Genomic DNA, 15,610 nt, shown 5'->3' on the forward strand with positions numbered 1-15,610 from the left:
AACTGTTACATCAGCTCAACAGAATAAAACAAGAGAAATGTGGTAAAATAAAAGATTAAAAAGATACATTCACATAAAATGTAAGTAGATGGTTTTATGAAGAAGGTGAGAAAAGAATAGAGAAGAAAAACTGGTGAAACCAAGTGAAGGTAAAGGATTTTAAGAAATAATGTGCACTAATGCTGTGTTACAGTGTTACAGAGTAACCACATTTCTAGTCTAAATACTAACTTTTAATACCATTCCTGAAAAAGCTCAATCGGCTGTTATATGTCAGCTTGCCGGAGGGAGAAAGGCTGACGTCACAGTGTGGAATTATTTTCGTTTACAGGCTGCAGATCGTTTTGCAGCTCAGTGAGTCAGTGAGATCGTTAACATCCTTTCAGCAGCGGCTGTCGCTGAAAGGACAACGGCAGCTTTTAATCTCTATACTAATATCAGAAACAACACAAAGTGCTTTAACAACAACATGTTAAGGCAGAATAGATTATGGAAATAAAAGCTTGTGCTTTGCATGTATTTCTCTTTATTAAAATTCCCATGTTGGAAAATTTGTATTTCCTTGATTCTTAGAAAATCACTTCCTGTTTTGAGGCTGGCTTTCCAGGGTTTGATTTCAAAGGTGGTACGACTGCCACAAAACCCATTCTTAACCTCTGGGGAATGCTTGGGTATGTGCAGTATACCACGTCCAGGAAGAAACTCAGACAATATAAATAACCAGAAGCACTCGCACATAAGTACAATCGAGTGCAGCTACAAAATTCAGCTACATCAGTTCCTTCGATACCACCCTCGCACTCAGACTCATTCCTAAAGAACTCTGCAGCCTCGCCCCTTTAAGCCAAACAGCTCCCAAAATAGAGCCCAGACGAGGCAGATCAGCCTCTTCCTCTTCCTCTCCGAGTATCATTAACTGCATTTCTGAACAAGCGTCTCAGACTGCAAATCAAATGTGTTATTGATCTTCTCCTCCAGAACATTCAGCCCCATAAAAGTGAGCTTACCAACCTGCATTTGTTTTGCTTGTTTGTTGGTTTTTAAAGGGAAAACAGACAGAAATGCACACGTGCGTTTAATGCATATTAACTGTGCTCCAGCAAGAGTTTTTGTAAACCAGTGATTTAGAATACAGGTAAAATCTCACAAAGAGACCTCACCTGCACTTCGGTGCTGCGCTGTCGGATGGCCTCCTCCTTCTCCTTGATCTCCTCCTCCACAGAGCTCTTCTCCCTGGGGTTGCAGCAAAGGAGACAGGTGTATTTAACCACCAAGGAGAGCACCAGCCCACCAAGCCCAAGCCAGCTCTCTAGTGAGCATGCTTTACCCGGCCCCTGAACCACCACCAGCTCCTCTCCCTCGGCCACCATGATGTTCTCCTCGACTCCCAACTTTACAGAAGAGAAAGCAGCATCAAGTCCTGCAGCGAGAGCAGGTGTGTGTGAGCGCTGCGCTGTGGGCGACTGCGAGGATAAGTGTCGGAGAAAGCGAGCACGTACTTGCTCAGTCAAACGCGTGGGAGAAAGAGCGAGAAGCAGATGGCTGCTTCGGGGATGGAGGGAGAAAGAGAGGAGGAGGGACGAGTGATGATCTGCCGACCTCCAACATCTATCATCTGAGCCGTCCGTGTGCTCATCCTCTCTACGCTTTTTCAAGCATGCAGCAAGAGGGAAAGAAGAGACGGGTGGGGTAGAAAGGAAGCGTCATAACTTGTGCACAAAAGATACTTCAACTACCTTTAAAGGAATCCTGTGCTTGTGTTGAGTGCTGTGGTAAGGTGTTATATAAACCATTAGACACAAAAAAAGGGCCTCGCTGACATTTAACTCTGTTATTGAATATAAACGATTACTCTAAGGGATTTTATGCTAGTATTTTCAGCTCAAAGGAAAACTGAGAACAATTACCAGAAACGGGAAATAAAGAGGAAGCACATACAGAGGTAAAGAAAAGATCCTGATTGGTAGGGCTGTGCGATATGACCAAAACCTCATCTCCCGATATGAGACATCTATCGTCCGATAACGATATAAATCACAAAAATGTAACATTTTCTGTAAATTCTGTGAATCTCGGGCAGCTCGACTTGCGTGAAGTGTTTCCAGCTGCGCGTCGTGTAGCTGGAGTCGAGTGTTTTAACCGATGCATGAAACGATGCATTTTTAGACATAAGTTGTAACGGCGCCGTTTTCTTTGTGAGTATTTATTACACGGCGTGCTGCTGGCGGCTCTTTTTACTTCTCATCCATAAATAATCTGCTCTTTCACGTGATTCAGTTTATTTTGAAAAGTCTCAACAGGATCTTGAGCTTTATTGTGAAAGTTTTATGTGGAACATAAACAAGCGGACGCGCGATGGCGTTACCGTCGTTGTTGCTAACGACAACGCATAAAAACAGGCGCTTGTCCGTCTGTAGTGTGGTTATATTAAATATAAGAGAAAGAGAGAACTTTAATAAATTAATAATAACTCCAGTGACATCAGAACCATGAACAAATATTGCTGTAAACAGTTTATTTTGCGACACCACGAAACAAACGATAGCGTAAAATGAAACGATAGATGTTTTTATATCGTCATCAGATATATCGTTACATCGAACAGCCCTACTGATTGGTGTTTTTACTTAAACATGTTTTTCAGTAAGTATTTCTGCTCACTTGTTCTCTTACATTTGTTTTTGGTTCAGTATTTTTCACACAACCTTAACAAAACTAACATTTTAATATTGTTGTGTGAAGACACAAAAGAAATTATGCCTCAGTTTAACTTATTAAAAAACTATTCTATCGCTCGCCACACAACAAACACACAACTCCCCTGATAATCTACGAGCTGCAAATGCAAAGGGAACCGTTCCCAACTTCTACTCACCCATCAGCATCATCGTCATCATCACTGCCAACCTCCTTATCCTGAACAGAAGGCTGCTGCCCCATTCTGAAGCAGCAAAGACGCTTCATCTTTCCAAACTCTTATTAAATAAAATCTGTCCGCAGGTGATTTCTAACTCAGTTTCCATCCTTCTTACTTCAAACAGCTGTCGTCTAGTGTGTGTCTAAGTGTGTGTGAGATTCTATGTGTGTTTATTGGAAGGCAGAGGTAGGAGAAAAGGCCACTTTCTCACTTCTCCCTCTCAGTTTTCACGAAAAGGGAAGCTACGTTCTGTGAAGTATGGAAATGAAATCCATTACTATGACAACTGCTCAAACCAAGACTCCATGTGCAAAACATGCATGCAAATGTGCAGCTGCTGCAGCTTTTACTTAAAGGTACATCTGGCATTTAAGATCATGTGAAGTAAAAAGGCAAAAGAAGGTAAAAACATAAAGTCTGGAATCAGGTCGTGTCTCAGGATCTCTACTAAGTCAAGGTTATGACTTTCAGAAAAACGAATCACCTTGTTTTTGAACCGTTCTTTTTGCTTTGATCACAAAGGCAAACCTCAGGTTATGCACTGCTGCCCTCACATGGCCCTGTGTCGTTATCATTTTAAATCTATTGTTTTCTGAAATGTTGCGAGGCCTGCAGACCCTGATGTACCAATGTTCCCGCCAACATGCTTCACTGTGCGAAGGTTTCGGTATTTTTATTTATTTTTATTTACAATTTTTCCATTTTTGCCAAAGAGTTCAACTACTGTTGTCACATCTACATAGAAATCTGTCCTCTTCTCAGTGATCTCTGGGTTTTATTTGTGTCTTTCCATTCACACCATTTTAACTTGTGCATTTCTTACTGTGGAGACAAAGACTTTAACAGGTGACTGGTGCAGATGTTATGTTGCTCCCCTGGGTTTTTTAACCTCCGTCACGACTAAAGGTTTTGCTCTCGGTGCACTCGCCTCACCACGCCCACTCCAAGGTTGACTGACAACACTCCCATCACATTTTTCTCTACACTGCTTATTGTAACGTGATTGCCTACAAGGTCTTTGGAAATTATTTTGTAGCCTTTCTAGGCTTCGTGGGTCTCTTTGAAGCTTCTTTTAAGATCCCATAAAAGTTGTTATAATGAGGTTTGTTCACATCAACCAAACTTAAAAGATGTGATTTAACCATTTGAATCAGGTGTGTTGGATCAAGGACACATCCAACACCTGCAGGTTCCCCCTCTGCTTCATCGGACTTAAAGTGGCTTTGGGAGTTAGTAGCGCTGAGGTTCCCTCTGCACTCTGAGTGACCGCAGAGTCTTCAGCCAAGTGCTATTATTGTGTGTCATTATTTCTGTTGTGTTTGATTATGATTACTACTTAGATGACATTCAGACAATGCAGATAATCAGTGCAGAAATCCCATTAATCCCAAACAGTTTACACCCTCTCCAGGGGCGGATCTAGAGAGATTTTCTTAGGGTGGTATGGGAATCAAATAGAGTGGCCATCTCTTTACACGTGCAGGTGTTACATTCTGTTATATATATAGTTAAAATACATCAAATGGAGTAAGTTCTTACTGGCTTTCAGTTCAGACCCTTTCCACCTCTTGTCTTTTTAACCATCTGCTGCTGCAGTAACACAAGTGTTTATTATTTTTACTGGAACTTTGGCTGTGCTCAAAGAAGTGCGAGTGTGTCCCTCCTGCATACCTGAACCAGCAGAGGCTCACAAACACCCAGCTTGAACCCTTCATCTTTAGGCCAACAATATAAACCACCAATGAAATCATCTCCACCGCCATCACTCTGTTAATAACATGTAGGTGTTTGCCTTTTTTTTTTTTTCTTCTTCTTTAAATGTGAGGAGAAATGATTACCTTTGTAGTTCAACAATCTCGTTACTCAGTGAGTCCAGCTCCTTGATGGCAGAGAAGTCGGCTGCTAGGTTAGCTGCGTTGTTCTGGTGAGGACAGGAAAACTCAATATCACCAATAAGAAAGAAACACCCACATTACTGATATGCAGATGAAAGTACTAGAGACCAGCGACTCATTACAACTCTTAGCACAAAAGACAGTCACAGCATAAATAAACAAATGAACTACACTAACGGCTTTTCATCAAGTCATCTACTGTTAGAGGCTCAACAGGCAGGACTTGGGGAACAGCGGTTTTAAAAGCAGCCTAGCTGATACCACTTAAACTATACTACTGAGAATTTAAAAAATCTAAAACGTCTTCAAAGCCTTGATAAAAACACACAACCACAGAAACAGATACAGCGATAAGAGTGCATCTCAAAAACTAAAAACAGTAACCTTTGTTTCTCGTCAGCTTCCCTCAAAAGCACAAGGGCAAATGGAAACTAAATATCAAATTCAAATATTTAGGATAAAACTACGTCAGATAAGAAAAGAGGCAACCTGTTGAGAGTTATGAGATGCACTAGACTGTTTCTGATGAATCGCACTCACTCAGGATTGTGTCAGTGCACGTGAAATGGATGAAATGCAAAAATGCAAAAAGATGAGGTAAAGCAAAACTGCTGCAGAGAGAGGAAATAAGAAACACACACAGCTGCAAGCTTAACAGGAAAAATACACAACACACACACGCGCACGCACAAACACACCAAGAGAAAAATACATCACTGAAAGCCACAATTAAGACAAGCAACATAATTTATATCTAACAGTGCTGATGCAATGGAAAATTATAATAAGTCACTGCTGTAAACAGATGGTGAAAACTGCAACCAGAGTCTGTTTTAAGCTATAAAAAAGACAGCTGCTCCAATTCACTATCAATCAGTCTCATTATTAAGGATCTTTCAGCGTCCATGAGATCAGTTTTTGTGCGTTTTTAATTCTTGAATTGCAAGCGATTGCTGGGTTCTTAAAATCAAACCAAACACTAATATTTGGTGATTTAAATATCTGATATATCGGCTGATTTAGAAACTTGTTTTATCATCACAGAAAGCTGTAGATAGCTCGTTTATGCTCAGATCAGCGAGTTGTTGTTTGTTTGTGGTGTTGCCAAACAACCACCGCATTCTTCTTCCTGCTAAGGTCATCAGATCAGAGGCTGCTGGTGGCCCCACGCGCTCAATTTAAAACTCGTGGCGATCGGGCCTTTCAGGCAGCGGCAGCACGGCTGTGGAATTCTCTCCCACTGGTTTCACGCTGTACAGAGTCCACTGGTTCTTTTAAAAAGCAGCTGAAGGCATTTTTATATAGGCAAGCTTTTAATTAATTTGTTGTATTTTACTGTTTTACATTGTTATTTGTTGTATTTCCATTCTTTTCATTTTTCATTTTCTTTGTTGTAAAGCACTTTGTGATTTTTATCTGCGTAAAGCGCTAAATACATAAATTTTACTTACTTACAAAAGGGAAATTACAGAGTGCCCTCTGGTGGACAAACTATGCAACATCAACAGTCATAACACAGTTGAAGGGTGCTGCTCTCATCTTTAGCTTACTTACAACTAGGGCTGCACGATTTTGCATAAAATGAGAATCACGATTTTTTGGCTTAGAATTGAGATCACGATTCTCTCACGATTTTCTTTTCCAGTATAAATATTTATTGCACTTATTAACTGCACATCAACTGCGTGTATAGAGCAGGTAGTGCAACAATAGAAAAATAGTTGCTGGACGGCACTGTGTAGCGTTTGTCTAGGGTGTTGATCATTTTCCTAAATCCCTCGTTTTGCACAGTGTTGATGGAGCCATATCTTTGGTCAGGTGATAAGTGATAGCCTCCGTAATGTCTTTGTGCCTGCGGGAGGTCGACGGGTATAGGGAAGCGCTGTATAAGGTTCCCGTTATTGATGTTTGGGTGGTTCCAGTCACTTTCTCGTCATCCCTGACGTGCTCTCCGTTGTTTTTTCCCGGCCAATGTTAGCAGCCACCTTCTGTATCACGTGGTACAAGGCTCCGCCCTTGTCATTTGTTGAGCGGGAAGAGTGAGCGCTTGTTTTCATGCAGATTACGTCCCGGATCAAAATGCGGTACAATCGTCGTCTTTTTTTTCTTTTTTTTTAAAATCGTTGTCATTTGGAAATGAGATCGCACATAAGTATGAATCGAGATCGCGATTTTCTAACGATTAATTGTGCAGCCCTACTTACTACATTTTCATTTATTGGCTGTTTTATCTAGAAACCGATATATGAGGAAAATGGCTAGTATCAGGCCGTTATTAATATAATAACAAATAAAATAGTAACAGCCTGGAAGCATTTATTTGTAAATCCTAGGTGACTTCCTTCTCGAGTTACTGCATTCACAAGATTTTCAGGAAACTTGACCTCTGGCCTTCGTTTTTAATAGTAGCCTTACAGTATCAATAAGAAAATGCTACATCATCTCGTTCTCAAGTTATTGTGTTCGTTAACTGGATGTTCGTGCCGATTACCCGTCTGGCCCGTGTGGTGATGAACCTTTTACTGCTGAGGGGTAAAAAGGACCCAAACATCACTAATAATTATTCACAACTCGAGTGTTGAGAGCGACTCACCTGTTTGATGTTTTGTCTGTCAGACGGAGGAATCATCTCTGGGGACAGATTTTGTGGAGGGTCTAAGCCTTTGGTCAGTTTCAGATTAATTAGATAAAGCGCCAATGCGAACTGCTCTCGCGTCAGTTTCCCTATGTCTCCAATGTCACAGAGCTCCCTGAGGGGAAAGAAAAAAACAAAAGCACACAGGTTACATAAGACAGTAACGATTTATACTTCAGGCAGTGCCTATTTTTGATGGCCAGGCTAATCATTATGTGAGGGAAACCAATACACACAGAAGCTAATCAGCCACATGAAGATAAAAATCCATAATAAGATCATCTGCTGGTCGTGTGCATGAACACATAGTGCACTGCTGCATTTTGCAACATTCAATTATAGCTGAAACTAGAATATGTTTTTACATTTCACTTATTATAAATAAAGTGTAAAAATGAATGTTTCACAGATGTTTTATGAACATTGTATCTTTTCTAACCATCTATGCTATTGTTAAAACACATAAGCACCTTATTTTCCAACACTATTATTTCTCTCTAGTGTAAAATAACTATTTATCTACTTCTTATGACACGTCTCTGTGCAAATCATCCTTTGTAGCACTTCATGGAGTTTCTTCCTCCTTTTTCCTTCGTTTGTGTGAACAGAAGAGCAAAGTGCACAGGATGCCTTATGTTGCACAAATTGCAAAGCTCTCTGAGGTAAACACGTAAAACAGAGTAACTGATTCTTTGAGTAGAAGCTGGACAGAGGAGTCAAAGGAGGAGATTTTAGTGACGGTACTTACCAAACCCGTGCGAGTGTAGCGGAGGGCAGCCCGGTCTTGAGGAATATATCTCTGACTTCAGGGCCAGACACCAAGCCATCCATGTCGGCGTCCGTCTTGTTGAACAGCTCGTCGAATTTCGCCTTCTCTGCTGGCGATACTACCCACTGTACAGAGAGAGAAAACAAACTTAACCACACTCCTCGCCACCGCGGGAACATTCAGAACAACTTACAGCAACGAGAGATTCACAAACCTTCGCACTTCCTCTAGTCTTTTTCTTTTGAAAAACACACTGAACTAGCCAGTTTGAAATCATCGTAACTGTTGATGTACCAGTGTAGTAGTAAAATAATACTTCTCAGGCACTGCACTCACAGGAGAGGTGGAGCCTGTACTCACAGGGGCAGCTGCTGGTGCTGGGACAGGGGCAGGAGCTGGGGTGGGTTTAGGAGGGTGGGGCATAGTCTTAGAGCCAGCGTGGGAGGAGCGACTGTCTTTGACAGAGGGGGGCGAGGGTAACAGGGGCATCACGGGAGGCACCGAAGGTTTTTTCCTCTTGGAGGGTGGCACCAGGGGAGGCGGTAGGGACATGGGAACAGGCTCCCCCTCTAGAGCTCTGTACACCAGATACATAGCCTGGGAAAGGGCAACAAAGTAATGAGAAATGATTACCCAGCATCCTGCAGTTCAGTCTTCACACTTCCTCCTCATGTCTTGGATCTTTTCGATTCAGAACTATAGAAATAATTTAAGATCCTATGACTCAGTACACAGTTGAACAACCTAAAGTGAAACCAGTTGTGAACAAATACTAAAACCTTATTTGTAATATTAACTCGAGTCTTACCACAGAAAACTCATCTCTGTCCAACATGCCGTCTCTGTCTATGTCACTGAGCTCCCACACCTTCAACACACAGAGATATTATTGATGAGCATCAGTCATCACAAAACTGCAAAATAACAAGTGCCACACCGCCAACTCGCTACAGACTCTCACTTTCTTTTGACGCTTTAAATCTTCCGTATTAAGCTCCAGTGTTACTGTATGGTGTGGTTTCTATTAATTTTTCACTAAAGCAAAAACTTGAAACTAACATCAAAGAGTCCTGTTTGAGAATCATACCCTGCCCAGGATGTCCACCGGCAATTTGGAGTTAAGCAGGACGGGCTTGACCTTCTCTCCCGACAGCATCCCTCCTACTGGGCCAAGACTGTCAAAGATGGAATCGAACTTCATCTTCTCCTCAGGCTGGAAGAAAAATAAAACAGCTGCACGATGAAAATCACTCTAATGGAGGCATAGACTGATGTGCAGCTTAGGCTGGTCAGATAAGGTCAGTCTTATACACCTGTCCAAGTCAACAAACATTCAAAGCCACCATGTCTGTACGTGGGAACGTTCTGCAAACACAGCTTTGCTTTGATGAAAAACATCCCGTAATTCTTAGTCTTTAATTTCCTTTTAAACTTCAGTGGCTTTTTCTTCCCCATTTTCATTGCTTGTAAATCTAATTTTGCAAGCTGCATATTGGCTTCATTAAAGCATGTTGTGAATCTTGTATGTAAAAAGAGCTCTTTTCCTCCTCTTTTCTCAGCTGCTCCCTTTAGGGGTCGCCACAGAGGCCCGACATCCCAGCCTGTCCCTAACATCCTCCTGTGTCACACCAACCAGTCTGCACATCCTCCTCTTTGTGGTCTGCCTCATTTCCTCCTGCCTGGCAGCTCCATATTTGACATCCTTTGTCCAGTATTTCCACTATCCCTCCTCTGCACATGTCTACATCGTCTCAGCCTTGCTTCTCTTAACCACTCTTAAAGCCTGAACCACGGAATAATTCAGAGGTTTCTTTTTTAAACTTGAGTTTTTATTTAACCTTCTGAGATTGTTTTAAACTAAATATCAATGTGAGGGGTTTTTTTGTTTTGTTTTTTTATTAGTGTCATTTATGTAACATCCAACATTTTGGTGCAATTTATTGGCCACAGTTTTTTGTTTTTAAACAAAACCATTTTGGGGCGTTAGGCTTAAAAAACCCATCACACTGTTGATGAAAAGGGTTTTACAAACTCGTGTATCAAATATGATAAACTTGGTGTTACAAAGTCACATTGTCTCCGAACCCTTTGACCCGATCTGTCCGTTTGACTCAAATTATGTCGCTGATAATGAAAATCTGAGCATCTTCAAACAATATAAACAGACTCAAGACGCTAACCAGCATCTCAGCAGCAGAGAAATGTTGGCCTTCAGCTGCACATAGAGAAAAAAGAAGATCATTTTGGTACTTCTGATTCATGCTTATTAACAAGTAGCACTGGGATTGCAGAACTATACATACTGCTTAAATGATCACAACGAAAAAATATGATGCTTCTCTTAAGGTAACAAAAAAGGAGATAAAACTAGGAAAACATGAGAATTAAAAAAACAATCACAACTATATTTAGACAAAAAGATAGCACGTTGGAGCGCGCCTCACCTTGACAACCCAGGGAAGGTCAGCAGCCCCTCCTCCTGCTAACAGTGGGCTGCTGCTGTCATGCTGGAGATGAGCACAAATATTTTTCTATTTCAGTGTTTGCATTAAAAATACATTAAAGAATATTTTTAAAAGCCAAGACCAAATACTAACAGTTAAAGTTGTTTGTAGTGAAACAAGCACCTGTGAATATACCACAGATCTACTGTATTGGACTTCAAATAACCAGCAGTGACTTTAATAGCAGGCACAGTGTGGATTTATAGCACACAGGAGCAGACTTACAAATTTCGGGGGAGGAACAGCCACATTAAGACTCTTGAGCGCCACCTCCAGGCCATTCTGAGCACAAGCCACCAGCCGCAGGGCTATGAAGAATTGCTGAGGGCAGAAGAAGAAGAGTGACGTAAGCCTGGTGATGATGAACATATTTCTGAAGGAGTTCACTTTGGAGCTACTTGACAGTGTGCTGGTACCTGCTTGTTGAGTGCTCCCTTTCGTTCAGAGTCTGCCAAATCCCAGATCTAAGGAGACATTTACAGATAAAACATCTGTTAGCATTGATGAGAACATTAAAGCTAACAGAGAGCTGCGTCTCCACTCACCTTCCCAAGGACCAGGTCAGCCAGACCTGACCTCTTTAGGAACAGAGCTGCATCAGCTGCTGCCACTCGCCCGCTGCCAGTCAGATCAACCTACACACACACACACACACACACACACAGACACACACACATTAAAGCTTATCTCATCTTAGAAACTATCAGTATAACAAGCTAAAATGCTAACAAAGACAAAACTCTTAGCTTCGAAAAAAGATGGGGAACAACTGAAAACCATGAAAATCGGCTTTGGAGCCTCTGAGTCATTTAAATCAATGCTGGTAATAAACCAAAGACATTTTCTCAGCAGTCTATTGGCTTAGTCGTCTTTCATGAGGCTCAAAGGGAGTGCTGCTGACATGTTGGGCAAAGGGAAACATTATTAATTCATTGAGGTACTTCCTTTATTGGACACAGGCACTGAAACTGATAAAGAGAAGTGAGATCACTGCTCGCTGCAAGACAGCAGTATAAATGCAGGTTTAGTTTGTGTGCTGAAACTACAAAAACCACATCCTCTCATTGGAAGATTTTATTTTTTTTGATTATCTCCATCTCCATCCAGAGCCATTTAAAGCCAAACTATGCAGGAGTTATATGCACACACACTGTAACCCATGGGAAAGATACAATGGCATACCTGACGATAGTATTTGTCATAGATGGGGTTTCCACTGGAGAGCTGTTTAAGGAGAAAGAGAAGTATAAAAATTTAAAACAGTCATTTTTACCTAAATTCAAAAATGTTCCTTATAACAATCTAACACTAATCGTTCAAATGATTTTTCAAAGTTAGCTCTGAAATAACCAACAAGAGTTTGACATCCACTGAGCCAGTTAAAGAGCTGCTTGTTATAAGTATAGCCACTGGCCAAATGTGTTAAAAACGACTAAAAATTACTTTAATGACTCATTTAGTAGAACGTTTTACCATTAAAGAAGCCACAGTGTGACTGCAAAACCAAAAAGTTTATAATGGCTGTGTTACAGGTGGGATAACAAATAAAGACAAAAACAATACAGCATCTATGACAATGAGTAGCAACAAGGTGCAGCAGTTTTCATCATTAATAAGTCAGCTGCTTATAATTACAATAAATCCAACTTTTACTCTTAACAAATGCCTGAAAAAAGCGATTTCTTAAACTTTCCTACTTCCTGCCATATAAGCACATCAAATATTGTGTAATTTTGCTTAGAAAAATCCGTATTTATGCAGCATTGTTAATAATTACCACAGTCTCCCCCCACTAAAATGAGGCAGTTATTTTGTCTTTTTGAGTTGAAATAAAACATGTCTGAAAATGCTGACGCACCTGAGCTGTATATCTGGTCAAAAACAAGCCACAACCTAAATATATTCAATTAATACAAAGAGAAACTGTTTAAATGTCACTGAGGCTGAGAAAATATCGCTTTTCCAAACAGCTGATTCATTGAAAAGCTACTCTGCATTTCCTCATAAAGATCTATACAAATACTCTGGAGAATGGATGGATGACTCAGAATACACCAGAAGGTTTATGCTGAGTTGCATGCACAGAGAGTGATAACTTTTGTGATAACTTCAGGATGCAGGCTACATTTCCTGGGGCCCCTTGGTCAGCTTTAGGCATTTACAACAAGGCGTCACTCCAAAGGCAACAGTTAGTCTGGCCTTCTGTCATGTCCTCCCTAAACACCCCTCTTTCCTCTGTTAAGAAAAATGTCTACCGTTGGACTAAAGAGGAAATAAAGCAGTGCTTCCTTATTTGTGTAACTGAAACTGACAACTGGTTGTTTGGTTTCAAATTGGCAGGTGCAAGAAAGCGAGGAAAGGGATGGACAGTAATTGTTTCAAGTGTGAATCAACCAGGGAGTGGCTGGTCAATGGAGGCTAAGGCTTTCAGACACATGTGAGATTACTCTCTACTGTAAAACAGACTTAGACCTGACACAGAAAACAACTCACGCACACAAAAAGCAAAGTTATCAGTCAGCTTTTTCACCCACCAGTTTACAGTGAAATAACTGTTGACACACACATATCTTTCTCTAGTCAATGCAACTTTTTTCTTTTCCCCTATGACACACAATAGTGTGCCTGGGACTGTTGGCGTCTGTAACACTGTGGTCTTTGTACTGGTGACTTTAATTGAGCACTGAAAAAACACCCCTCAATCATCCCCCAGCTAGCCCATACAAAACTGCAGCAGATAGCCAGAAACATCAGGGCGCAGGAGCTGGCGGGACAGGCTAGACTGTTCTAGAGATTATAACCACCCATGGTAATAAAGCACACTGATGTCACTATCAACACCAAACATGAGGCGAGTTTGGGGATTATCGGGCATCTGACAGGAACACTTGCAACAAGCACTGGTGCCTGACAGGCCAATGAACTCCCACAGCTCCCAGATAAACACAGGTTTTAAGCCATTTGAGAGACAAGGATCTCAAAGCTGCTCCTGGCAGGCAACTCTTGTCTGTTGCTGGAGGTAACGGCAGCTCAGGTAACAAGTCCACAACTGAAAGCTGCTAATTTAACCTGCCCGTAGCCTCCTAAACAACACAAACACATTCTGACGCTACATTATTTAGAACTTAATTTAGCTAGCAGCAACTGTGCAACCGTTTACCACAGTAGAGGTGGCTAGTTGCTTGTACAATTCACTTCCTCTTGCTAGTTACAACATAACAGCTAACGATATGAGGAGTTTTCTCTATTAACTAATTGTTAACAGCAGCAGCTAACAGGGTAACTGTTAACGCTGTCCACTTTTGAAAGGTCACAGGGTGGAAAGACACCAAGCCAATCACCGAAGCATGTTTACTTCTAATAATAGCAATAACAAGGCAGCCTATTCAGTCTAACCATGTAACAAAGCTACATACGAGGCAAGGAAATCCAACACATAGGCTACAAGCTTTACTGTATATAGCTTGGGTGCTTTATCAGAGAAAAACAATGTTAGCAGAGGCTGAAGTAGCAGAAATGTGACAGTAGAGCCACAGCAGAGCCACACATGGGCAGCCCAACACCCAAATAGCCTGCAGCAAACCGGGGCAGCACTAAATACGATTAGAAAACACCCGAAAGGAAACGAAGACGAGTAGCGCTAGCTTACACGGTTTATCTCAACTTTGATAAAGCGACTCTAAAACAGCCCAACACTGGTCACAAACTAGCTGTTAGCTAGCAGGCTAGCTAGCTAGCTACGCCCTTACGCAGTCCCCAAAGAGATTAGGAAGAAACTTTTCCCAGTCACAGCAGGGCTAAACTTCCAAAAGAGGAACCAGAATCAAAGAAAGCCCGCGATTCTTTCAGCCAGACTTAACCGACGCTGCCGAAACATCTCCGAGCGTAACAGGCAGAGGGCAGAAAGCGTTTGCTGTCGTTATATTTGAGTTGTAAGACAGTGTTACCTGAGTAAGAGACAGACTGGAAGCCATAGTGTTTCTGTTTCCCACCGCTTCCAAGCTGCGCTGACGACAGGCAGCGGTAGAGGCCGCTGAAAACCCTGAAGCCAGACCTCAGGGACCGACCTCCCCTCGGAGCTTCACCATCCCTCCGTCGCTGCGAGGAGGTGCACAAATAACAAAAGCCAATGGATGCAGAGATAAATAACAGATAAATAACAAATAAAGACTTGAAACACCCACTCTATGAATTTCTTTACTTTTAGTTGCGTCATTTTGCTATCGGCAATTCATTTTTCTATGGGTCGTTCTAAAATATATTTTAAATGTCTAATATATAAGGCATTTAAAAATATATAGATAAATAGAATATCCACTACGACCAAACACATTTTTATTTAAGTTCGAACACTAGTGAAACACAGCAAATTTTGCAAGTCTGACTTTACGTTTTCAAAGTAGAATAAAAATAGAAAAAAAAATGAAAAATAAAAATAAAAATGAAAAAAATGAACTGTTAACATCTGTTATTTTGCCTGTCAATCTATTGAGTTTAATAACAGGAAGCAGAACTGCCCAAGCTGATAAAGTCGGTCAAAGTATAGGAAAATGACAATGAGGACAGAGAACTACGACATTTAAATACAAAGAATATTTCATTATTCGACTGAAATTCCTGCAAAAATTTCAAAAAGCCTCATAAGACAAGTGTTGTTCACCTAGTCTTAGTTTTTAGTCTAGTTTTATTTAACTTTGATAACCTTTGTGAGTAGAAAATAAAATACAGACGAAAGGAGAAGATTCAAATGTAAATGCAGCTGAAGTATACCCAGGTACTGCAAACTGTAGTTTACCTTAAACCTTGAGTTTAAACTGTAGCGCAACCTTTGATGAGCCCGGTGAGCAGTAAAAATAAAATGATTGCCAAATTTTAATTTAACAGATATCC

At 41.0% G+C, this 15,610-nt stretch overlaps 1 protein-coding gene across 7 annotated transcripts in view; it reads right to left on the minus strand.

Annotated features, from left to right (window-relative positions):
• The window catches only part of eps15 (epidermal growth factor receptor pathway substrate 15), a 25,065-nt gene extending 10,283 nt beyond the window's left edge, over window positions 1-14,782 (minus strand). For 5 of the 7 annotated variants that reach the window (XM_080877159.1, XM_080877157.1, XM_080877155.1 and 2 more), the window contains exons 1-13: window positions 14,668-14,782; window positions 11,903-11,944; window positions 11,266-11,355; window positions 11,137-11,184; window positions 10,946-11,041; window positions 10,661-10,723; window positions 9,304-9,429; window positions 9,025-9,084; window positions 8,553-8,813; window positions 8,196-8,341; window positions 7,406-7,562; window positions 4,756-4,838; window positions 1,161-1,233 (exon numbers count right to left, since the gene is read on the minus strand). In XM_080877159.1, the coding sequence (XP_080733285.1) occupies window positions 1,161-1,233; window positions 4,756-4,838; window positions 7,406-7,562; window positions 8,196-8,341; window positions 8,553-8,813; window positions 9,025-9,084; window positions 9,304-9,429; window positions 10,661-10,723; window positions 10,946-11,041; window positions 11,137-11,184; window positions 11,266-11,355; window positions 11,903-11,944; window positions 14,668-14,694 (1,272 nt within the window). In that variant the 5' untranslated portion in view covers window positions 14,695-14,782. The remainder of the gene's footprint in view (window positions 1-1,160; window positions 1,234-4,755; window positions 4,839-7,405; window positions 7,563-8,195; window positions 8,342-8,552; window positions 8,814-9,024; window positions 9,085-9,303; window positions 9,430-10,660; window positions 10,724-10,945; window positions 11,042-11,136; window positions 11,185-11,265; window positions 11,356-11,902; window positions 11,945-14,667) is intronic. The other 2 variants (XM_080877158.1, XM_080877160.1) reach the window with 2 other exon arrangements.
• Window positions 14,783-15,610: the final 828 nt, after the last annotated feature.

Source organism: Rhamphochromis sp. 'chilingali' (assembly GCF_963969265.1).
Source record: "Rhamphochromis sp. 'chilingali' genome assembly, chromosome: 3".
Taxonomy (NCBI): Eukaryota; Metazoa; Chordata; class Actinopteri; order Cichliformes; family Cichlidae; genus Rhamphochromis; species Rhamphochromis sp. 'chilingali'.